The 25,163-nt window shown below is 47.5% G+C and overlaps 1 protein-coding gene across 1 annotated transcript in view; it reads left to right on the top strand.

Moving 5' to 3' along the window:
• MTBP (MDM2 binding protein) overlaps window positions 1-25,163 on the top strand; it is a 182,245-nt gene that overhangs the window by 87,482 nt on the left and 69,600 nt on the right. The window contains exons 13-16 of the mRNA XM_075352905.1: window positions 15,440-15,544; window positions 15,669-15,818; window positions 19,794-19,896; window positions 21,150-21,305. Of these exons, the coding sequence (XP_075209020.1) occupies window positions 15,440-15,544; window positions 15,669-15,818; window positions 19,794-19,896; window positions 21,150-21,305 (514 nt within the window). The remainder of the gene's footprint in view (window positions 1-15,439; window positions 15,545-15,668; window positions 15,819-19,793; window positions 19,897-21,149; window positions 21,306-25,163) is intronic.

Raw genomic sequence — 25,163 nt, 5'->3', positions numbered from 1 at the left:
CAAGCACATCCGAGTCCAGTCAGACAACGCGACAGCGGTTGCCTACATCAATCACCAAGGCGGGACACGCAGCCGCCTGGCAATGTTGGAGGTACAACGCATCCTTCAATGGGCGGAGGACTCAAAGTCCACCATATCCGCAGTCCACATTCCAGGCGTGGAAAACTGGGATGCAGATTATCTCAGCCGTCAAACCGTGGACAGTGGCGAGTGGTCCCTGCACCCGGCAGTTTTTCAGTCAATCTGCCGCAAATGGGGCACTCCGGACGTGGACCTAATGGCATCCCGTCACAACAACAAAGTTCCCGTTTACGTGGCTCGCTCCCACGATCCTCAGGCATTCGCCGCGGACGCTCTGGTTCAAGACTGGTCCCAGTTTCGTCTGTCCTACGTGTTTCCCCCTCTAGCTCTCTTGCCCAGAGTCCTGCGCAAGATCAGAATGGAGGGCCGTCGAGTCATCCTCATTGCACCGGACTGGCCCAGGCGAGCTTGGTACCCAGACCTGCTCCATCTGTCCGTAGAGGTGCCATGGCATCTTCCGGACCGTCCAGACCTTCTCTCACAAGGTCCGTTTTTCCGCCAGAATTCTGCGGCTCTCAGATTGACGGCGTGGCTCTTGAGTCCTGGATCTTGACGGCTTCTGGTATCCCTCCTGAAGTCATCTCCACTATGACTCGGGCCCGTAAGTCTTCCTCCGCCAAGATCTATCACAGGACTTGGAAAATTTTCCTGTCCTGGTGTCGCTCTTCCGGCCATCCTCCTTGGCCTTTTTCCTTGCCGACCCTTCTGTCCTTTCTACAGTCCGGTCTGCAGCTGGGACTGTCCCTCAACTCTCTCAAGGGGCAAGTCTCGGCTCTGTCAGTACTGTTCCAGCGGCGTATCGCCCGGCTGGCTCAGGTCCGCACCTTCATGCAGGGCGCGTCTCACATCATTCCACCTTACCGGCGGCCCTTGGATCCCTGGGACCTCAATTTGGTTCTCACGGTTTTGCAGAAACCCCCCTTTGAGCCTCTTAGGGAGGTTTCCTTGTTTCGTCTTTCACAGAAAGTGGTCTTTCTAGTGGCCATAACTTCTCTCAGGAGAGTCTCTGATTTGGGTGCGCTCTCTTCGGAGTCACCTTTTTTGTTTTTTCATCAAGATAAGGTGGTTCTCCGTCCGACTCCGGACTTTCTTCCTAAGGTGGACTCTCCTTTCCACCTTAACCAGGACATTACCCTACCTTCCTTTTGTCCGGCTCCGGTTCATCGCTTTGAAAAAGCGTTGCATACTCTGGATCTGGTACGTGCTCTCCGGATCTATGTGTCTCGCACCGCTGCTCTTAGGCGGTGCACCTCTCTTTTTGTGCTAACCACAGGTCGGCGTAAGGGCCTCTCTGCTTCTAAGCCGACCTTAGCCCGTTGGATTAGGTCGACCATTTCGGACGCCTACCAGAGTACTCAGGTGCCTCCCCCGCCGGGGATCAAGGCACACTCGACCAGAGCTGTCGGTGCCTCTTGGGCTTTCAGGCACCAGGCTACGGCTCAACAAGTCTGTCAGGCTGCCACTTGGACTAGCCTGCATACCTTTTCAAAGCCCTACCAAGTGCATGCTCATGCTTCGGCAGATGCGAGCTTGGGTAGACGCATCCTTCAGGCGGCTGTCGCCCATTTGTGAAGTTAGGCTTCGCCTACTTCTTAGTTTTTCTGTTTCTTCCCACCCATGGACTGCTTTGAGACGTCCCATTGTCTGGGTCTCCCAAAGGAACGATAAAGAAAAAGAGAATTTTGTTACTTACCGTAAATTATTTTTCTTATAGTTACGTATTGGGAGACCCAGCTCCCTCCCTGTTGCCTGTTGGCAATTTCTTGTTCCGCGTGTTATCACCGCTGTTGTCGTGGACAGAGTCTCCGGTTGTTCCGGTTCTTGCTCTGTTTTACTTGTGGGTGGCTATTCTCCTTCAGCTTTTGCACTAAACTGGCTAGATCTGGTTCTCCAGGGGGTGTATAAGCTCAGAGGGAGGAGCTACACTTTTAAGTGTAGTACTTTGTGTGTCCTCCGGAGGCAGAAGCTATACACCCATGGTCTGGGTCTCCCAATACGGAACTATAAGAAAAAGAATTTACGGTAAGTAACAAAATTCTCTTTTTTTTTTTTTTGTTTTCTGTGCCATAGGATACAGGCCATATACCAGGATGGGGGGTATATTATGAGCAGGATGCTGGTATATGAGCAGGATGGATGGGGGTATATGATGAGCAGGATGGGGGTATATGATGAGCAGGATGCTGGTATATGATGAGCAGGATGCTGGTATATGATGAGCAGGATGCTGGTATATGATGAGCAGGATGCTGGTATATGATGAGCAGGATGCGGGTATATGATGAGCAGGATGCGGGTATATGATGAGCAGGATGCTGGTATATGATGAGCAGGATGCGGGTATATGATGAGCAGGATGGGGGTATATGATGAGCAGGATGGGGGTATATGATGAGCAGGATGGGGGTATATGATGAGCAGGATGGATGCTGGTATATGATGAGCAGGATGCTGGTATATGATGAGCAGGATGCTGGTATATGATGAGCAGGATGCGGGTATATGATGAGCAGGATGCGGGTATATGATGAGCAGGATGCGGGTATATGATGAGCAGGATGCTGGTATATGATGAGCAGGATGCTGGTATATGATGAGCAGGATGCTGGTATATGATGAGCAGGATGCGGGTATATGATGAGCAGGATGCTGGTATATGATGAGCAGGATGCTGGTATATGATGAGCAGGATGGATGCTGGTATATGATGAGCAGGATGCTGCTATAGGATGAGCAGGATGCTGGTATATGATGAGCAGGATGCTGGTATATGATGAGCAGGATGGATGCTGGTATATGATGAGCAGGATGCTGGTATATGATGAGCAGGATGCTGGTATATGATGAGCAGGATGCTGGTATATGATGAGCAGGATGCTGGTATATGATGAGCAGGATGCTGGTATATGATGAGCAGGATGCTGGTATATGATGAGCAGGATGCTGGTATATGATGAGCAGGATGCTGGTATATGATGAGCAGGATGCTGGTATATGATGAGCAGGATGCTGGTATATGATGAGCAGGATGCTGGTATATGATGAGCAGGATGCTGGTATATGATGAGCAGGATGCTGGTATATGATGAGCAGGATGCTGGTATATGATGAGCAGGATGCTGGTATATGATGAGCAGGATGCTGGTATATGATGAGCAGGATGCTGGTATATGATGAGCAGGATGCTGGTATATGATGAGCAGGATGCTGGTATATGATGAGCAGGATGCTGGTATATGATGAGCAGGATGGATGCTGGTATATGATGAGCAGGATGGATGCTGGTATATGATGAGCAGGATGCTGGTATATGATGAGCAGGATGGATGCTGGTATATGATGAGCAGGATGGATGCTGGTATATGATGAGCAGGATGCTGGTATATGATGAGCAGGATGCTGGTATATGATGAGCAGGATGCTGGTATATGATGAGCAGGATGCTGGTATATGATGAGCAGGATGCTGGTATATGATGAGCAGGATGCTGGTATATGATGAGCAGGATGCTGGTATATGATGAGCAGGATGCTGGTATATGATGAGCAGGATGCTGGTATATGATGAGCAGGATGCTGGTATATGATGAGCAGGATGCGGGTATATGATGAGCAGGATGCTGGTATATGATGAGCAGGATGCGGGTATATGATGAGCAGGATGCTGGTATATGATGAGCAGGATGCGGGTATATGATGAGCAGGATGCTGGTATATGATGAGCAGGATGCGGGTATATGATGAGCAGGATGCTGGTATATGATGAGCAGGATGCGGGTATATGATGAGCAGGATGCGGGTATATGATGAGCAGGATGCGGGTATATGATGAGCAGGATGCGGGTATATGATGAGCAGGATGCTGGTATATGATGAGCAGGATGCGGGTATATGATGAGCAGGATGCGGGTATATGATGAGCAGGATGCGGGTATATGATGAGCAGGATGGGGGTATATGATGAGCAGGATGGGGGTATATGATGAGCAGGATGGGGGTATATGATGAGCAGGATGGGGGTATATGATGAGCAGGATGGGGGTATATGATGAGCAGGATGCTGGTATATGATGAGCAGGATGCTGGTATATGATGAGCAGGATGCTGGTATATGATGAGCAGGATGCTGGTATATGATGAGCAGGATGCTGGTATATGATGAGCAGGATGCTGGTATATGATGAGCAGGATGCTGGTATATGATGAGCAGGATGCTGGTATATGATGAGCAGGATGCGGGTATATGATGAGCAGGATGCGGGTATATGATGAGCAGGATGGGGGTATATGATGAGCAGGATGGGGGTATATGATGAGCAGGATGGGGGTATATGATGAGCAGGATGGGGGTATATGATGAGCAGGATGGGGGTATATGATGAGCAGGATGCTGGTATATGATGAGCAGGATGCTGGTATATGATGAGCAGGATGGGGGTATATGATGAGCAGGATGGGGGTATATGATGAGCAGGATGGGGGTATATGATGAGCAGGATGGGGGTATATGATGAGCAGGATGCTGGTATATGATGAGCAGGATGGGGGTATATGATGAGCAGGATGGGGGTATATGATGAGCAGGATGCTGGTATATGATGAGCAGGATGCTGGTATATGATGAGCAGAATGGGGGTATGTAGCAGGATCATATAGAAGGCAGGAGGATCATTACCAGGATGGGGTACATTAGTAGAGAATTTGGGGACATTACCCCATAACAGTGTCAGGAGCAGATCCTCACCCCATAACATTGTGTCATGACCACATTTTGTGCTTAAAATTTACTTTTCCTCCTGTAAAACCTGGGTGCGTCTTATAGTCCAAAAAATACGGTATTCCCGCCCCTGTCTGCCTGCATGTCCTTCTTCCCCTTGTAATAACAGCCAGGGGAAGGAAGGCCTGACAAAGGTGGGAATAACTAGCAAAAGCCCAACCCACCTATTAGATATTCTGCAGCACCTATCAATCAACAGTGCATTTCACAAACATTACTTCCTATATTTCAGAAACTATACATGCGATCTCACAACTAAAGGTGTATATATAGAATCAGCGTGATAGCGTAGTATAGCACTGGCTTTAGGTTATATAGCAAAATAAGGTGGTTGGTTCCCTTTAAATGAAATTGGGGAAATTGCCAAGTTTTTGGATACTGTTCAGATTGTCTTGGGGACTTCACATTTTTCAAATTGTTCTTTAGTTTTTTGGATTTATTTTTATGTTGAAGCATTTTCTTCTATAGTTTTATGTGTTAACATTAATACTTATCTGTAAGATGTTGAAAAGACAATCAAAACTTTATGAAACACTAGTGGGAGTTGTCCCTGGTCATCACTTGACAATATGCACAGTGTTGAGCGCGCCCCTGTCCTATCATTGCCGGCTGCGGTGCTCATATTAGTAATTACCAGTGATCACGGGCCCAGGCACCAGGGCTAATTCAGTGACTTCAGCCGGAAACCTATTCTCACCATTGGTAGAAGGTCAGCACCACAGTCCCAATACTGGACCTGGGCTCGCTGATGACCACGGTGGTCGGAGCGCTGCAACAAGCGGGGATTTGACTGCTCCACTCTCACAACTATAAGTAGCGCCAACTGATGGAAAATGTAGCCCAGCATATAGTGATGGGCTACAAGTATCGCCTACAGCTGTGACATATGCATCCCAGGGGCAGTGCCGATTCACAGCGGAGACCCACCGCCTAGGAGAAGGTGATGAACACGGACTGCAGCCTGTTATACGCAGGGTCTGCTAGACTTGCTGTGTGTTGTATGTAAGCGTCGTGCTCTGACAGTCAACCGGCAAATAAGATTCAGTGCCCAGTGGGTAAACTGATCTGCACTATAAGGCACGCTGCGCACGCACGCTGCAGCTTTGTGGTGACCACAAAATTGCACGTTTTTGGTCCCCAAAAAAAAACTCTCCCTCAGCATGCATTTCTTGCCGCATTTTACTGCGTTTTTACAGAGTTTTACCCAGTGCGGTTTTGGTTTTTTTTTCCAAATCTATTGACTGGAAGGGCTCAAAAATGCTGTCAAAAACGCAGAAAGAATTGACCTATTGCATGCTTGTGGTCACCACAAAGACGCAACAAAAAAAAAGGCACCCTGTGGAGGACAGCAAAGATAAAATCTCAGACTTTGCTGGGGAAGGAAATTCATGCAGTTTTGGGACCAAACTGCACCCAAAAAAGTGGCAAGATATGCAGGATGCACACAAGGCCTTAAGCTGGGTTCACACTAAGCGACAGCAACAACGACGTCGCTGTTACGTCACCATTTTCTGTGGCGTAACAGTGACCTTGTAAGTCGCTGTTATGATCGCTGCTTAGCTGTCAAACACAGCAGAAGCAGCGATCATAACGTCGCTGTGCTACATGTGCAGAGAGCAGGGAGCCGCGCTTAGCGCTGGCTCCTTGCTCTCCTAGGTACAGTACACATCGGGTTAATTAACCCGATGTGTACTGCAGCTACATGTCACAGTGCAGAGAGCAGGGAGCCGCGCTTAGCGCTGGCTCCTTGCTCTCCTAGGTACAGTACACATCTGGTTAATTAACCCGATGTGTACTGCAGCTACATGTCACAGTGCAGAGAGCAGGGAGCCGCGCACACTGCTTAGCGCTGGCTCCTTGCTCTCCTTGCTACAGTACACATCGGGTTAATTACCTGACGTGTACTGCAGCCACATGTGCACAGAGCAGGAGCTGGCACTGGCAGCAAGGGCGGACGCTGGTTATGAAGGTAAATATCGGGTAACCAGGGAAAGGCCTTCCCTTTGTTACCCGATGTTTACCGTGGTTACAGCTTACCGCAGCTGCCAGATGCCGGCTCCTGCTCCCTGCTCGCTTCATTTCGTCGCTCTCTCGCTGTCACACACAGCGATGTGTGCGTCACAGCGGGAGAGCGACGACCAAAAAATGAAGCTGGACATTCAGCAACGACCGGCGACCTCACAGCAGGGGCCAGCTCGTTGCTGGATGTCACACACAGCGACAGCGACGGGACGTCGCTGCAACGTCACAGAAAATGGTGACGTAGCAGCAACATCGTTGTCGTTGTCGCTGTGTGTGACACCAGCTTAAGAGAGTGACAGGAGCTGTGCAGTCATCTTCATTAACGGTGATAGTTGTTTGTGTACTGTTGACTGAGATGAAGACCCTGCTGATGAGAACATAATGATGTAATCTCCAGGGCATCACCTTATCACATGGCCCGCTTGAGGAGAAGAATAACATAATAGTTGCATACGAAGGAACAATAACATTAGGTACTACTAGCTGTTACAGATTCTGAGGAACTAGTGACAAAATTGATACACAGGGGAACCTTGGATTAAGAGTAACTTGGTTTGAGACCATTTTGCAAGACAAGCAAAGATTTGTACAATTTTGTAACTTTGTTTAAGAGCAATGATTTGCAATAAGGGCAAATCCTCACCGTGCACACGTCCGGTTCTGTCCTCACCGCGCTCTGGAGGTAACTTTCTGTACTGTATACAGTATACTATTGCACAGTACAGTATATACTATATAGCATGTCTATCAATTTGCATTTGTGCATACAGTATTGTACTTTCATTCTGCTGTACTGTACCTCCCGCACACCAACAATTCTATTCTAAGCTAAAGTGCAGTTTAATTGCTTTATATGTTTACTGTACTGTACTGTACTGTGTATTGTCAGCTGGGCATTTCATTCTGTGAATCCCCCTGACTGTGTGTGTCCTGTTGGGACCCCGGTCGCTCTCAGCCCTTAGCCACATTGAGGCCTATTTTAGACCCATGGTAAGGTTTTAATATTAGAGAGTGTAGGTACTATCCCAACTGGGTACACCTTGGCGTTGGTGGGATAGCTTTATGCTTTTTTTGATCAAAAACAGTGTTTACTAAGTCCCCTATGTTTATATGCACTATGCTTTTATTTAGTTACAGCAGGGTATGTTTTTACAATTTTTTCCTTGGTTTCGCTTTGTCTTATGGCCAGTGTGAACATGGTCTCACAAGTTCCATGTATACCATCTCATACTCCGGCTCACTTTTTTGTTTTTATGTATTGTGTATTACTGTACTGTAATTTTATATGAATACAGAACATTATATTCTATTACTGTAATAAGTTTGCATAAATGCAGTGAATATTTTTGGGCTGTGGAACAAATTGTCTGTGTTCAAATTATTTCCTATGGGAATATTTGCTTTGATATAAGAGTAACTTGGTTTAAGAGCACAGTCCCGGAACTAATTATGCTCGTAATCCAAGGTTCCACTGTATATATTGTTGGTTCTTCTGTAAATTGGTTACATTTAACCCCTTCACGACTATGGATGGAAAGATCCGTCATGGTGCCCTGGGCCTTAACGACCAAGGACAGATCTTTCCGTCATGGCGTAATCGCGGCACCGGAGCCTCCGGTGACTACGAAAAGTTAGCATAAACCGCAGATTCGGGGAGGAGGGGACCTGTACCTGACCTCAGGAGGGGTGGTGCCTCCTCCCCGGACCTACGGAGGCTGTGATTGGCTGACGAACGCCGCTCAACCAATCACAGCCACTGTAATGTTCCAGCCATTTAAAATGACTAAAACATTGAAATCCAGCCCTGACCAGTGCAGCTGTAGCACTGGCCATTGGCTGGAGCTGGGTGACCTCACTAGATCACCCTCCCCCAGTTCCAGCAGCTCTGATTGGAGAGATCGGCCTCGTGACCAATCTCTCCAATCGCCATGGACCTGTTGCCGGTGACCGCCCCCGTCACCGTCACTTGTCGTCCCTGCAGCACGCCAGCACAGTGAGTGTATACAGTGCAATGGCAGGGCGACAAGCTCCGGTCCCATGCTGTTATGTAACCGGAGCATGGGACCCGGAAGTTGCCGTGCCGCCATTACACTGTTTGAAACCGGCGAAAAGCCTCCCGATCCGCCGCTGCCCTCCGCGATCTGCCACCTGTCTCCCCGATCTGCTGCCCACACCCCCCACCCCTCGTATCTGCTGCCCGCACCCCCACACCTCCCGATCCGCCGTTGTCCTCCGCGATCTGCCACCTGTCTCCCCGATCTGCTGCCCGCACCCCACCCCTCGTGATCTGCTGCTCGCACCCCCACCCCCACACCTCCCGATCCGCCGCTGCCCTCCGCGATCTGCCACCTGTCTTCCCGATCTGCTGCCCGCACCCCCACCCCTCGTATCTGCTGCTCGCACCCCCACACCTCCCGATCCGCCGCTGCCCTCCTCCGTCTGCCACAGTGTCACCGCTCTCCCCGATCTGCTGCCCGGCCCCTCCCCCTCGTGATCGGCTGCGCGCCCCCTCTCCTCCGTTATGTGCTGCGCGCCCCCTCTTCTCCGTTATGCGCTGCGCGCCCCCTCTCCTCCGTTATGCGCTGCGCGCCCCCTCTCCTCCGTTATGCGCTGCGCGCCCCCTCTCCTCCGTTATGCGCTGCGCGCCCCCTCTCCTCCGTTATGCGCTGCCCGCCACTCCCCCTCGTGATCGGCTGGCGCCCCCTCCCCTTCGTGATGTGCTGCCCACTCCCCCCCCCCCCCCCCCACACCTCTCACCCCCGTGATCGGCTACCCGCCCCCTCCCCTGTCACCCCCGTGATCTGTGCTCCCTCCCCTGTCACCCCCGTGATCTGTGCTCCCTCCCCTGTCACCCCCGTGATCTGTGCTCCCTCCCCTGTCACCCCCGTGATCTGTGCTCCCTCCCCTGTCACCCCCGTGATCTGTGCTCCCTCCCCTGTCACCCCCGTGATCTGTGCTCCCTCCCCTGTCACCCCCGTGATCTGTGCTCCCTCCCCTGTCACCCCCGTGATCTGTGCTCCCTCCCCTGTCACCCCCGTGATCTGTGCTCCCTCCCCTGTCACCCCCGTGATCTGTGCTCCCTCCCCTGTCACCCCCGTGATCTGTGCTCCCTCCCCTGTCACCCCCGTGATCTGTGCTCCCTCCCCTGTCACCCCCGTGATCTGTGCTCCCTCCCCTGTCACCCCCGTGATCTGTGCTCCCTCCCCTGTCACCCCCGTGATCTGTGCTCCCTCCCCTGTCACCCCCGTGATCTGTGCTCCCTCCCCTGTCACCCCCGTGATCTGTGCTCCCTCCCCTGTCACCCCCGTGATCTGTGCTCCCTCCCCTGTCACCCCCGTGATCTGTGCTCCCTCCCCTGTCACCCCCGTGATCTGTGCTCCCTCCCCTGTCACCCCCGTGATCTGTGCTCCCTCCCCTGTCACCCCCGTGATCTGTGCTCCCTCCCCTGTCACCCCCGTGATCTGTGCTCCCTCCCCTGTCACCCCCGTGATCTGTGCTCCCTCCCCTGTCACCCCCGTGATCTGTGCTCCCTCCCCTGTCACCCCCGTGATCTGTGCTCCCTCCCCTGTCACCCCCGTGATCTGTGCTCCCTCCCCTGTCACCCCCCGTGATCTGTGCTCCCTCCCCTGTCACCCCCGTGATCTGTGCTCCCTCCCCTGTCACCCCCGTGATCTGTGCTCCCTCCCCTGTCACCCCCGTGATCTGTGCTCCCTCCCCTGTCACCCCCGTGATCTGTGCTCCCTCCCCTGTCACCCCCGTGATCTGTGCTCCCTCCCCTGTCACCCCCGTGATCTGTGCTCCCTCCCCTGTCACCCCCGTGATCTGTGCTCCCTCCCCTGTCACCCCCGTGATCTGTGCTCCCTCCCCTGTCACCCCCGTGATCTGTGCTCCCTCCCCTGTCACCCCCGTGATCTGTGCTCCCTCCCCTGTCACCCCCGTGATCTGTGCTCCCTCCCCTGTCACCCCCGTGATCTGTGCTCCCTCCCCTGTCACCCCCGTGATCTGTGCTCCCTCCCCTGTCACCCCCGTGATCTGTGCTCCCTCCCCTGTCACCCCCGTGATCTGTGCTCCCTCCCCTGTCACCCCCGTGATCTGTGCTCCCCGCTCTCCCTCCCCTGTCTCCCCCGTGATCTGTGCTCCCCGCTCTCCCTCCCCTGTCTCCCCCGTGATCTGTGCTATGCTCACCCTCCCCGATCTGCTGCCTCCTTCATCTCCTGTGATCCTACTGCCTAGATCCATCCTGTAAGGTAACTATCCCCAATCTCACCTCCCACTTCCCATCCCCCCCATCCCCACTTCACCCCATCCTCCACCGCTCCTGCATCCACTGCGCCCTCTCCCATCCGCCCCCACCCTATCCCAGCCCCCTCCACCCTATCCCAGCCGCCTCTGTCTCACAATCACAGATGCTCCCTTTATATGCCGCTGCCCCCCTATCTGCCGCCCCCCATCTGCCGCTGTTCTGATCCATCCTGTAAGTATTGTTCGTGGCTCTTTTCTAACTATCCCCAATCGCATCTCCCACTCCCTCTCCCCCACCCCCTCTTCCCCCACCCAATTGCCGCCAAGTGCTGATCAGCTACGTGATTGGCTGATCAGGTACGTAATTGTTGCTCTAGTTTTTGCTTTTTTTGTGCACCCCAAATAAAAAAAACATAAAAAAAAACTTAAACAATTATGGAACCTGATCAGCAAGCGTCCTGCAGTCGTACTCGACTTTGGACAGGACTTATTTTTTCCATCCCACCTAGTCCCCCCCCCCCTTTTTTTTGCAGAACATTCGTGCGTGCGCCCTGTTTTGTTTTTTTTTTTCTATGCCATGGGGGGGGGGGTCTAGTTTCCAAAATGGGGTCACATGTGGGGGAGCTCCACTGTTTCGGCACCTCAGGGGGTCTCCAAACACAACATGGAATACACTAATTATCCCAGACAAATTTCCGTTTGAAAAGTCAAATGACGCTCCTTGCATTCTGAGCCCTGCTGTACGCCCAAACATTTTATTTCCACCACATATGAGGTATCTGTGTACTCAGGAGAAATTGCACCATACATTTTATGGTGCAATTTTACCTGATACCCTTGTGAAAAAAAAAAGCTACCTGGTTAAAGTAACAATTTTGTGGTAAAAAATTTTTTTTTTTTTTATTTTCACGGCTCAACTCTATGATCCTCTGGGGGCTTCACAAAAGTTAAAAGTGCTCAATAAACCTCTAGATAAATTCCATGAGGGGTCTAGTTTCCAAAATGGGGTCACATGTGGGGGAGCTCCACTGTTTCGGCACCTCTGGGGCTCTCCAAACTCAACATGGTGCGGCTAACGATTCCAGCTAATTTTCTGTTCAAAAAGTCAAATGACGCTCCTTCCCTTCCGAGTACTGCGGTGCGCCCAAACAGTGGTTTTTCGCCACATATGAGGTATCTGCGTGCTCAGAAGAAATTGCCCAACAAATTTTGGAGGTTCATTTAATCCTGCTACCCTTGTGAAATGCAATATTTGAGGCTAAATTAACATTTTTGTTGCAAAAAGTAAAATGTTCATTTTTTCCTTCCACATTGCTTTAGTTACTGTGAAGCACCAGAAGGGTTAATAACCACCTTGAATGTGGTTTTGAGTAGCCTGAGGGGTGCCGTTTTTGGAATGGTGTCACTTTTGGGTGTTTTGTGTCATGTAGACCTTTCAAAATCGCTTCAAATGTGATGTGGTCCCTAAAAAAATGTGGCTTTGTAAATTTTGTTGTAAAAATGAGAAATTGCTCATAAACTTTGAACCCCTATAACTTCCTTAATTTTTTATTTTTTTTTCCCCCAAAATTGTTCTGATGTAAAGTAGACATGTGGGAAATGTAATTATTTTGTGTCATATGTCTCGTTGATTTTAGAGCATAAAAATTCAAAGTTCGAAAATTACAAAATTTTCAAAATTTTCGCGAAATTTCTGTTTGTTTCACAAAGAAACACAAAAAATATCGGCCTAAATTTACCACTAACATGAAGCCCAATATGTCACGAAAAAACAGTCTCAGAATCACTGGGATCCGCTGAAGCGTTCCAGAGTTATAACCTCTAGTGATGAGCGAGTACTAAAAAGCTCGGGTGTTCGAGGCTCGGGCCGAGCATCCCAAGATACTCGTGTACTCGGCCCGAGCACCGAGCCCAATGTTATCCTATGGGGGACCCGAGTATTATTCTGAAATGACCACCGGCAGCATGTAGAAACCATAAAACTGTAAATTAAAAAAAAAAACGTGCGTGTGTGTGTGTGTAAGCGTGCATATATATATACACGCGGAGTGGAGTGCGGGAGGGGCCGTAGCCGAGCGGGGAAGTGTCGGGCGAAAGGCACGGTCATGCTGTGAGGGCCGGCCAATCACTGCAATTCCACAACAGGGCTGTGGCATTGCAGTGGTCTGCCAGCCAATCCCTGCATAAGGGCTGGCTCTAAAAAGAGAGCGCCAACATGAAGACCACGAGTACAGCACGAGTATTGCGAGATTACTCTGGTCCCCGCCGAGTAGCCCGAGTACAGCGATACTCGTGCGAGTACCGAGTAGTAACAAGCATACTCGCTCATCACTAATAACCTCATAAAGTGACACTGGTCAGAATTGCAAAAAATGGCCTGGTCTTTAGGGTCAAAATAGGCTTGGGGCTGAAGGGGTTAAAGACTTTATCAGACCCAATTATTATTTTTTTTTTTTTTTTTGAAAGCTAATCTGTGCTAGATTGCAATTGAGGTGGGTTGTTTTTTTTTTATGGTTTTTTTTTTGTTTGTTTTTGTTTTAAACCAGTTTACCACCATCTACTGAAACTTGGGGGGGGAAAAATCCAAATGGGGAAGAAATTATATATATACTCTTCCCGAAAACCATGTCAGAATTGTGTGTATTTATATATTATATATATGTATATGTATGTGGTATATATATATATATATATATATATATATATATATATATATATATATATATATATATATATATATATATATATATATATATATATACACATATATATATATATATATATATATATATATATATATATATATATATATATATATATATATATATATACACATATATATATATATATATATATATATATACACATATATATATATATATATATATATATATATACACATATATATATATATATACACATATATATATATATATACACATATATATATATATATATATACATATATATATATATATATATATATATATACACATATATATATATATATATATATATACACATATATATATATATATATATATATATATATACACATATATATATATATATATATACACATATATATACACATACATATATACTATGTACTCTTCCCGAAAACCATGTCAGAATTGTGTGTATTTATATATTATATATATGTATATGTATGTGGTATATATATATATATATATATATATATATATATATATATATATATATATATATATATATATATATATATATATATACCACATACATATACATATATATAATATATAAATACACACAATTCTGACATGGTTTTCGGGAAGAGTACATAGTGTACATATAAGCAGCTCGAATAGGGTCCCTCTTGCACCATTTATCTGAAATTTCAGGGGTATCGCTGCATTGGCTCCAGAACCTCTGACTGTCCCCTGATGAATCCCGGCTATACCTGGGAGGAAACGCGTCGGGACGCTGCCTCTGGACAAAACTGTTTCAGATAAGTTTTTTTTTTTTTTTTTTTATATAGCGCTAACATATTCCGCAGCGCTTTACATACATCAGGAACACTGTCCCCATTGGGGCTCACAATCTAAATTCCCTATCTGTATGTCTTTGGAGTGTGGGAGGAAACCCACGCAAACATGGGGAGAACATACAAACTCCTTGCAGATGGTGTCCTTTGTGGGATTCGAACCCAGGACCCCAGCGCTGCAAGACTGCAGTGCTAACCACTGAGCCACCATACAGTGCTAACCACTGAGCCACCACAAGACTGCAGTGCTAACCACTGAGCCACCATGCCGTCCTATTTAGATGGTGGTCTTTTGTATATATTTGTGCTTTTTGATCTGTGCAGGGCTGAACAGGGCTATATAGGGTTTCTCGTCGGTGTATGTTGGCGCCATAACCTTTAGGGCGTCATACCTTCCATTGCTAGGTAGGGAGAGTTCTATTAGGGCTTATTTAGGGCCAGTTAACATTCTAACTCTCCCGCCTGGGTTTTTGTGCTATTATACATACACTCTGCAGGATCTAAATTTTTGTTTATTCTGATTTAAGATGGTCTTTTGACTTTTTAAAGTATTTATTAAAAGTTACATTTTAATGGGACATTTTTCTATGGTTTGCCTCCACGTAGTCAGGCAAGATTGCCATCACCACCTTCGCAGGTCTTGACCGTAAGGTATCCTACACAAGTGTTTTCCCATTTATCAGGACAGATGCCCTACGGGTACTGTGCACCTATCCGACCCGGCAAGGTCCAAAAGATGACTTCTTAAGAAAAAGGATAAATTATTAAATTTTTTTAAATTTTTTTTTTTCTCAGATTTTGGCTCGCTGACGTTACTTCCACTTTTCCATGGGGATCATCTTATGAAGAGAGAGAAGTGCTTGGCTCAGGCTCAGAGTTTAGCCGTCAACGAGTATCTCCGTAAGTACCGAAGGGCGCAGACAGCCTCACATGGGGCAAATTGGAAACTTTATGGTTTTATTATGATGATTAATTCCTTACATGGAAATTACATAAAATATTTTTTCTCTTATTGATCTTTCAGAAAGGCCAGAGGGACAGCTGCCCGCCCCGGTCAATGTGAACTCCTTAAAGACCTTATTAAAGCTGACCCGAGAAGGCGTGCTAAGGAATTTTGAGAGCAAATTAAGCAACAGCGACTGTGACCCAAGTGTACAAAGAGCGCCCCCTGCAGGTAAATGCCTTCAATCAAGATTTTCTCCGCTCGCTGGACTTGGTGAATTTGATTTGAATTGTAAACAAAATATATTTTGTAAATCAGTAAAATCATTCTAGCTCCTTAAAGCTGGAGACAAATGACGTCTGCTCATGCAACACTCCAATAGTTGACAATGGGCAATATTCAGCTTGCGTTTTTTTTTCTTTGTTTTTTTTTTGTTAGGATGTCATAAAAGTTTTTTCTTTAGTAAAGAGTATTGATGAGGTAAGGGGTTAAAAAATTACATTCATTACGCCTGTATAGATCGGCTTGCACCCTCCTGGGATGGAAACATTAAAGGGAACCTGTCATCAGAAATTTAGCTTGAAACCTAAAAGTTTCCCCCTCTGCAGCTCCTGGGCTGCATTCTAGCAGGTTCCTGTACTTTTTGTGGCCCCTTTTTAAACCAAATTAAATATTTTATAAACTTGTACCTTTTGCTATGTAAATTTTGTAAATCGTCCATGGGGGCAGGCTCTCTGCTGACCGTTGCTATTCCTCCAGCACATTGACGCCATCCCCCCACGCTCCATTTCATCCATCAGGACGCCGCCCACTGCGCCCGAGGTGTCGCCAACGCCAGGATCGCTGGTGACGTGTGTCACAAGCACGAGATTATGGGCGGCGCTGTGATTGCATTGCAAGTGCCCGCCCATAATCTCGTGGACGCGCTTTCCCCCACTGCCTCCAGCGTTCTGCGCAAGCGCTCGCCGGCCAAATGATCCGACGTCACCTCCTTCCCATCTTACCCTGCAGCAGGGCAAGATGGGAAAGAGGTGACGTCGGCTCATCTGGCCAGCAAGCGCTTGCGCAGAACGATGGAGGAAGAGGGGAAAGTGCGGTCACGAGGTTATGGGCGGCACTTGCTGATGACACTCACAGCGCAGCCCATAACCTCGTGCCTGCGCAAAACGTCACCAGCGGTCACACATGCACACACTGCACAGTACTGCTACAGTCGCACAGCGCATGCGCGGGACCACGAGCGCCCAGGGGCGGCGTCCTGAGATATGAAATTCAGAGTTGGGGGGGGGCGGCGTAAATCTGCTGGAGGAACAGCAACGGTCAGCAGAGAGCCCGCCCCCATGGACGATTTACAAAATTTACATAGCAAAAGGTACAAGTTTATAAAGTATTTAATTTGGTTTAAAAGGGGCCACAAAAAGTACAGGAACCTGCTAGAATGCAGCCCAGGAGCTGCAGAGGGGGAAACTTTTAGGTTTAAAGCAAAATTTCTGATGACAGGTTCCCTTTAACGTATCTACAGGATAGGCTGATAAAATCTGATGGCTGCTGGTCCACTCAGGGGAAACTCACACGAAAGGGCAGGAGAGTACAGGCACTGCAATCACTGAGAGAAGACCAGGAAGAATTGGCGCTAAGCGTTTCGAGGCTGGACCATATCCCCTTCCTCAGGTGTATACAAAATTAGAAGTACTAACAGCCCTATTGAAGGTGGCCGTTAGCTCAGGACAGATCAAAGTGTTCCTGTGCAGGACCTCAATGCCGGCGAGCGTGTATGACATCGGACGCGTCGTGCACCCCGGCTACAGAAGGATGGCAAAGATGGCCGAAAGAGGAGACGCCGGCACTGGACAACTGAGACTCCCATCTGTCCCAACTCCACCGCAGAGCAACCATTAGGTGAGTATTATAAAGTGTTTTTTATGATTTACACAGCGGCCTGGGCTGTTATATACAGCATGTTAGAATGCTGTATATAAGAGCCCACTGGTGGTGGCCGCCGCTTATACGCCGAAAAACAGGTTTCCTTTAAATGGGTGGTTCACTACTCTGCAATAGTGGTTACATCCCTGTAAAACTGATAGGGAAGGCTATTTCTAAATACCTTGTTCAGCGAATTCTGCCTCTGAGCAGTGCTCTATTGCGGTCCATTCTTCCCCATGAAGTGAATCCCCCCGGGATCCGTGACCTTTTGAGATCCGGTTATGTCATGTGAACTTCCAGTTGACCTGACATCACCAAGGCCGGTCCCAGTCTCCCTGAGTGACCAGGCTGTGGGCAGAGGTTCACCGCTCATCACAGCCCAGCGTCACCGCGCAGCATGTCACACATTCTCCCCTTCACTGCAGGACTGATGCTGGGCTGTGATGAGCGGTGACACTCTGCCCACAGCACAGTCCCTCAGGGGGACTGGAGCCGGCCTCGGTGATGTCAGGTCAACTGGAAGTTGATGTGACCTCACCGGAACTCATGGGGACGAGACCACAATAGAGCCACTCGGAGACAAAATTGGCTGAACAAGGTATTTAGAAAAAGCCTTACCTATCAGTTTACAGAGATGTTGCCTTTATTGTAGAGTAGTGAACCATCCCTTTAAATGATACGATTGGTTTGTGTCACAGAGACAGGACCCTCAACAATCATAATGTGAGATTATAGTTAGAGGCCATCACTTCTATGACCCTTTAAGACTCTTCACTTAAGAATTGCCGCTTCTTCTTATATCCCGCAACTCTCTGCTGAATCTATCCTTTTGCACTCCATTGACCCATCAGTATCTGCAGTGGCTCTAAATAGTCTACCGTATTTTTCAGACTATAAGACGCACCCTGGTTTTAGAGGAGAAAAATAGGAAAATAAAATTTTAAGCAAAAAATGTGGTCATGACGCACTGTTATTGGGCAAAGATCTGCTGCTGACACTGTTATGGGGGTAATGTCCCCAAATTCTCTGCTAAGGTATCCCATCCTGGTAATGATCCTCCTGCCTTGTATATGATCCCCATCCTTGTATATATGTACCCCATCCTGGTATATGCCCTTATCTTGCTATATACCCCCATCCTGGTTTATATTCCCATCCTGCTATATGCCCCCATCCTGGTATATACTGCCATCCTGGAATATGCCCTTCTCCTGCTATATACTGCCATCCTGGTATATGCCCTCATCCTGCTATATACCCCCATCCATCCTGCTATATACCCCCATCCATCCTGCTATATACCCCCATCCATCCTGCTATATACCCCCATCCATCCTGCTATATACCCCCATCCATCCTGCTATATACCCCCATCCATCCTGCTATTTACCCCCATCCATCCTATTTACCCCCATCCATCCTGCTATATATACCCCCATCCTGATATATGGCCTGTATCCTGTATCACACACAAACAAAACGTTTATACTCACCTTTCCTCGCTCCATGCAGCATTGCTCCTCCCCCTGTCTGTGGCGGCAGCAGCGCCGCTGATCTGTGGAGCAGTCACCGGTCACTTCCCTGCAGTATCGCAATGTCCTCCAGTCTGCCGGTCAGCTGAGCTGCGTGACTAGCGGCGCGCACTGCGATGACTTAATCGCTGTGCTCACCGCTTTCTACACAGATCAGCTGACCGGCAGACTGGAGGACATCGCGATGCTGCAGGGGAGTGGCCGGTGAGTATGCCGTACTGATTCACTGCACCCCGCGCTGATGATGATGTGCGTGGAGCAGTGAATACAGCCGCACATGATCACACCAGGCTGTAGTTGCCAGGGGTGATCCCGGCCGGCTGTTTAGTATGCGCGCATCCCCCGCCCATCATCCCGCCCACCTGACAGCGCGGGCTTCAGTGCTGAGGGATGATAGGCGGGAGGATGGGCGTGCATATGTAATGAGCGGGCTCACGTGGTCACGGCAGGCGCTGCTACAGCCTGCTCGTGCCCCCGATGACCCGCTCCACCGCAGCACCCTCATTCCCGGCCGCAGCCCTAAATTCAGACCATAAGACGCAACCCCCACTTTCCCCCAACATATGGGGGGGAAAGGTGCATCTTATAGTCCGAAAAATACGGTAAATCCAAAAAGTCTTAGTAAAGGGTGAGAGATGCTGAATATATTAGTTTTCCAAAAATGAACGCTTCTGTAATCACAACTGTGTAGATGACATTTGCTGCATTTATTAGATTAATATGTTGATTGTATTTTTCCTTTTCTATTAAGGGTCTGATAAAATCTCCTTAAGTCACATTAACTCGTCTGAGTGGCCCGAAAGAAATGTCCTGCAGAATCTGGAAAATCTAGAGAAAATAAAGCAGAGAATAAGGTACAGATTCCATTAAACAGACATCCATTTGGTTCTGTAGAAAATAACTTGACCGGTACACTGGATGCACGAGGGTGAAGAACTGGTTAAGAGATTGGAAACGAGTTGTAAATGGTCCATTCTCTAATTGGGCTATAGTCAGCAGTGGGGACCGCAGGGATCTGTGCTAGGACTGATTCTTTTTAATCTTTTATTAATGATCTTGTGGATAGAAATGAGTAAAGTATCAGTCTTTGCTGATGACACCAAACTATGTAGGACATATTTTACAGTCAAGGTCAGTTTTTAACTAACGATCTGGATAAGATGTCAGAATGGGCAGACACTTGGCAAATGAGATTTATTGTTGATAAATGTAGAGTAAAGGGTGCTTTACACGCTGCAACATTGCTAGCGATCTCGTTAGCGATTTGACACGCCAGATCACAGATGCGATCTGCCGAGATCGCACATAGGTCATTTTCATAGCGCCGGTCACATGTGCGATCTCGGCAGATTGCATCTGTGATCTGGTGTATCACATCGCTAACGAGATAGCTAGCGATGTCGCAGCGTGTAAAGCAACCTTAATGCACCGAGGACGGAGTAATCCTATAGCTACGAATACATTAAATGGAAGTAAGCTCGGGACTACAGAACAGGAGAAGGACTGTTCTCATTACAAATAAGCTGAGCCGCAGCACTCAATGTCAGGCAGCAGCTGCTAAAGCAAACAAGATTTAAGGGTGTATAAAAAGAGATTAGATCCCGTGATCCCAACGTATTGTTGCCCCTCTATAAATCACTTGTAAGGCCACATCTGGAATATGGGATCCAGTTTTGAAATTTTAGGAAGTTGTTCAGTTCAAAAGTAGCAACTAGATTATTACAAGGGAAGGAAGGCCTCCCATGTGAGACATCTTTCTCATATATAAACTTAGTTTTGTCTTTGGGAGGAGTAAGACCAGGGGACGCTCACTGTGAGTGGAAGAAAGGAGATTCCGGCAGCTAAATAGGAAGTGGTTCTTTACAGTTAGAGCAGTCACTCTACACAAGAGGTAGAAATGGCTGACATTAGAACAACTTTTATAAATAAAGAAAAAGCTGGACACTTTTTGTTTTAAAGAAAAAAAAAAAAAAATAACTCTAGCCTCAGCTAATGTATCTCTCAATGCTGTGTAACTGTGGTGTCTGCTTAGTTTGGTGTCTGCACTGCTATCATTTTGGTTTGGTCTCACATGTTGGCGGTTCTGTATTTCTCTGCTTCTCCCCAGGGCGTCCATACTCACCAGTTCAGCGGATCAGCTGCTCGTCCGGAAGGACATCCAGAAAGAAGGGATCACGCTGCTGGACGCCAAGGAGTTACTGAAGTACTTCACTCCACAAGGTGCAGCCATCGGGGAGCTGCAGCCTCTGCAGGTTCAGAGAGGGTAAAGATCCCAGTAATCACATGCAATCATATCACATCAGTCCATATCCACTCCCAGCGCTGGGCAGGTACAGTACTTGACTGCAGTTTATTAAAATGAACCTGTCGGGTGCATATTTCTGGTCCCTGCCTGACTGTCCCATCGTCTAGTAGCATAGATAAAGAGATCTTTAGAAAAAGCCTACAGGGGCGTGCTAACATGCTATTCAATGTCCAGCGTAATCTGCATAGACACGCGTACCGGTGTCAGTTGTCACAGCCTCAGATGCCGGGCTTAGGGTCAGTGCACATGATCAGAAATCCCCGACACTTCTGGACTGGAAGTGCCAGGAACTTCTGATCATGGGCACTGACCCTAAACCCAGTGTTTGGAGGCGGTGACAACTGACACAGGTACGCGTGTCCATGTAGATGACCACAGGGGCGTGCTAACATGCTAAGAGGGCAGACTAGTCAGGGGGAAATAACGCCCTTGTGACTAGTCCCTGCCCTCATTAGCATATCATAAAGAATCTTTAGAAATACGTTTTCTAAAGATCTCTTTACATATGTTACTAGATGCAGGGATTAGCAGTATGCACCCAGAACTGCTCGTGGTTCTGGGTGCATAGGGGACCTGACAGGTTCAGTTTAATTTCATTACATAGGGGGAAAAATAAGCTCAATGGGAAACTCCTATCACCAAGTTGCATTGGCTGCCTGATTCTTTGGTGATAAGCCCTCCATACTTCCTAATGTAGTAATCTTGGTTCATGGGACTTTTTAAGGGAATCTGTCACCAGGTTTTTTCTCCCCCATCTGAGAGCAGCATAATGTAGAGACAGAGACCCTGATTCCAGCGATGTATCACTTACTGGGCTGTTTGCTGTCATTTTGATAAAATCAATGTTATCTCTGCTGCAGATCTAGCAGTTATACAGAGCTCAGGAATATGCTAGGTACCACCTGCAGCACGCCAAGTAGTCCTCTAAAACTAAACTAAGCAGTCCAGGAAGTGACACATCGCTGGAATCAGGATCTCTGCCCCTAAATTATGCTGCTTTCAGATTAGGTGGCAAACCCTGGTGACAGATTCCCTTTAACGTGGTGTCATCAGCTGGATTGACCAGTCACACCTACAGCCAGAGCTTTTACTATACAGAAGGGAAACCACCAATTTTGTTTTGTATTTTTTGGGGGGCGGGGGGGGTTTAACCATAAGTAACAGGAAGGTTCAGGACGAGAACAATTTTTCTTGAATCGTATGAGGCTATACTGTTTGTTTTTTTTTTTTTTTTTTTTTTTTTTTTTTTGATACTAATTCAATATGATCTTGCACCCACCGGGAACAAACATTAGCGCCTATGGGTGACGTGGGACCGTCTTGAGGTATGTCAATTTAGACTGACCCACCTTTAAAATGGTCAAGTATTTGGTATTTTTCAAACATGAAAAAACACCTATAGCCCTAAAAATGTAAACTATATAGCACCCTGTGATCCTTTCTGTGAACACGTGACTGTGCAGCGATGGAGTCGGGTTGTACACGCAGGATTCTTTCCGTAAAGCACTACTGTTATGCTGCCCTTGTACACGGCACAACTTCAGAAGAAATAATCTGTACAAACAAAAGGTAAAGTGTCATTACAAACCATCCCACTCGTCCGATAGACAAACTAGTAACGTATTTCGCAAACGCGGTTTGCTACATCTGCAGTTCTGACTGTGGACACTAGATGGCGCTGTGCAGGCGGATATTTGCAGGAGTTTCTTCTCTGACGTGACTCTTTTTGGATTCAACCAAGAAATGTCCGAGTTGAGTTCTGCTTTTTCACTGTGGCAAATAAAAAAAGAAAAGGGAATTTCAGCACAGTTCTGTTTTCTTGAACTCTTCCATATTGCAGGTCTTTACAGCAGATGGCCCGGACACTGCTATGTGGGAATTAGACCAGTAACTGGGACAGAACTAGAAAATATTATTTATTATTATAATATTTTAGTATTATTATTTATTATATTTTATTATTATTATTAATAATTATTTTTAGTTTTATTATTATTATTATTATTATTATTATTATTATTTTTTATTATTAAAATATTAAAATAATATAATTTATTAGTAATTATTATTATTATTTTGTATTAAAATATTAAAATAATATAATTTATTAGTAATTATTATTATTATTATTTTTATTTTCTCGCCTTATTGGGGGGGACAGGACCATGCTGTGTCCCCCAATGAAGGCTCAGAGATTTTACGGTGAGTACACAAAAATCTTACAATTATGTATTAACATTATTATTATTATTATTATTATTATTTATTCAATTATCTAGCGCCATTAATTCCACAGCGCTTAAGATACATTGGCAACTCTGTCCCCATCGAGGCTCACAAACTAAAGTCCCTATCAGTATGTTTGTGCAGTGTGGAAGGAATCTCTGCATCCCATGCTGGATCGACTTTCATATCCTAGCAAATATATAATCACTTTTATAATGTAATTAACGGATTGTTTGCCAGGATCGGTCACACACTGACCGCTAGTGTCGCCCTCACTCCAACTTGTAGGTTTCTGGAATTCAGTTTTCTACCGGTGAGAATAGAAAAAAAAAATCAGGCCTGTGATTCCTAACAATCTTCAGGGAAATCCCGGAGTGTTTGTATATTTATAGCTTTCATGGATATGTGTTTTGTACGTGTATGTAGGGATTTCTTACATGATGGCCAAATTTATAACATAATAATACCATAGTACTGGGTTCAGGGGTGTGCAGCTCTGGGTGTGTCCCCTTCTGCCATAGTGCAGGGTTGAGGGGTGTGAAGCTCTGGATGTGTCACCTTCTGCCATAGTGCAGGGTTGAAGGGTGTGAAGCTCTGGATGTGTCCCCTTCTGCCATAGTGCAGGGTTGATGGGTGTGAAGCTCTGGATGTGTCCCCTTCTGCCATAGTGCAGGGTTGAAGGGTGTGAAGCTCTGGATGTGTCCCCTTCTGCCATAGTGCAGGGTTGATGGGTGTGAAGCTCTGGATGTGTCGCCTTCTGCCATAGTGCAGGGTTGAGGGGTCTGAAGCTCTGGATGTGTCCCCTTCTGCCATAGTGCTGGGTTGAGGGGTGTGAAGCTCTGGATGTGTCCCCTTCTGCCATAGTGCTGGGTTGAGGGGTGTGAAGCTCTGGATGTGTCCCCTTCTGCCATAGTGCAGGGTTGAGGGGTGTGAAGCTCTGGATGTGTCACCTTCTGCCATAGTGCAGGGTTGAGGGGTGTGAAGCTCTGGATGTGTCCCCTTCTGCCATAGTGCAGGGTTGAGGGGTGTGAAGCTCTGGATGTGTCCCCTTCTGCCATAGTGCAGGGTTGAGGGGTGTGAAGCTCTGGATGTGTCCCCTTCTGCCATAGTGCAGGGTTAAGGGGTGTGAAGCTCTGGATGTGTCCCCTTCTGCCATAGTGCAGGGTTGAGGGGTCTGAAGCTCTGGATGTGTCCCCTTCTGCCATAGTGCAGAGTTGAGGGGTCTGACACTCTGGATGTGTCACCTTCTGCCATAGTGCAGGGTTGAGGGGTGTGAAGCTCTGGATGTGTCACCTTCTGCCATAGTGCAGGGTTAAGGGGTGTGAAGCTCTGGATGTGTCTCCTGCCATAGTGCAGGGTTGAGGGGTATGAAGCTCTGGATGTGTCCCCTTCTGCCATAGTGCAGGGTTGAGGGGTGTGAAGCTCTGGATGTGTCACCTTCTGCCATAGTGCAGGGTTGAGGGGTGTGAAGCTCTGGATGTGTCCCCTTCTGCCATAGTGCAGGGTTGAGAGGTGTAAAGCTCTGGATGTGTCCCCTTCTGCCATAGTGCAGGGTTGAGGGGTGTGAAGCTCTGGATGTGTCCCCTTCTG

Source organism: Anomaloglossus baeobatrachus, chromosome 6 (assembly GCF_048569485.1).
Source record: "Anomaloglossus baeobatrachus isolate aAnoBae1 chromosome 6, aAnoBae1.hap1, whole genome shotgun sequence".
In the NCBI taxonomy this organism is placed as follows: domain Eukaryota; kingdom Metazoa; phylum Chordata; class Amphibia; order Anura; family Aromobatidae; genus Anomaloglossus; species Anomaloglossus baeobatrachus.
Note: the sequence above shows the minus strand (reverse complement) of the source record. Positions and strands in the feature narration are given on the sequence as shown.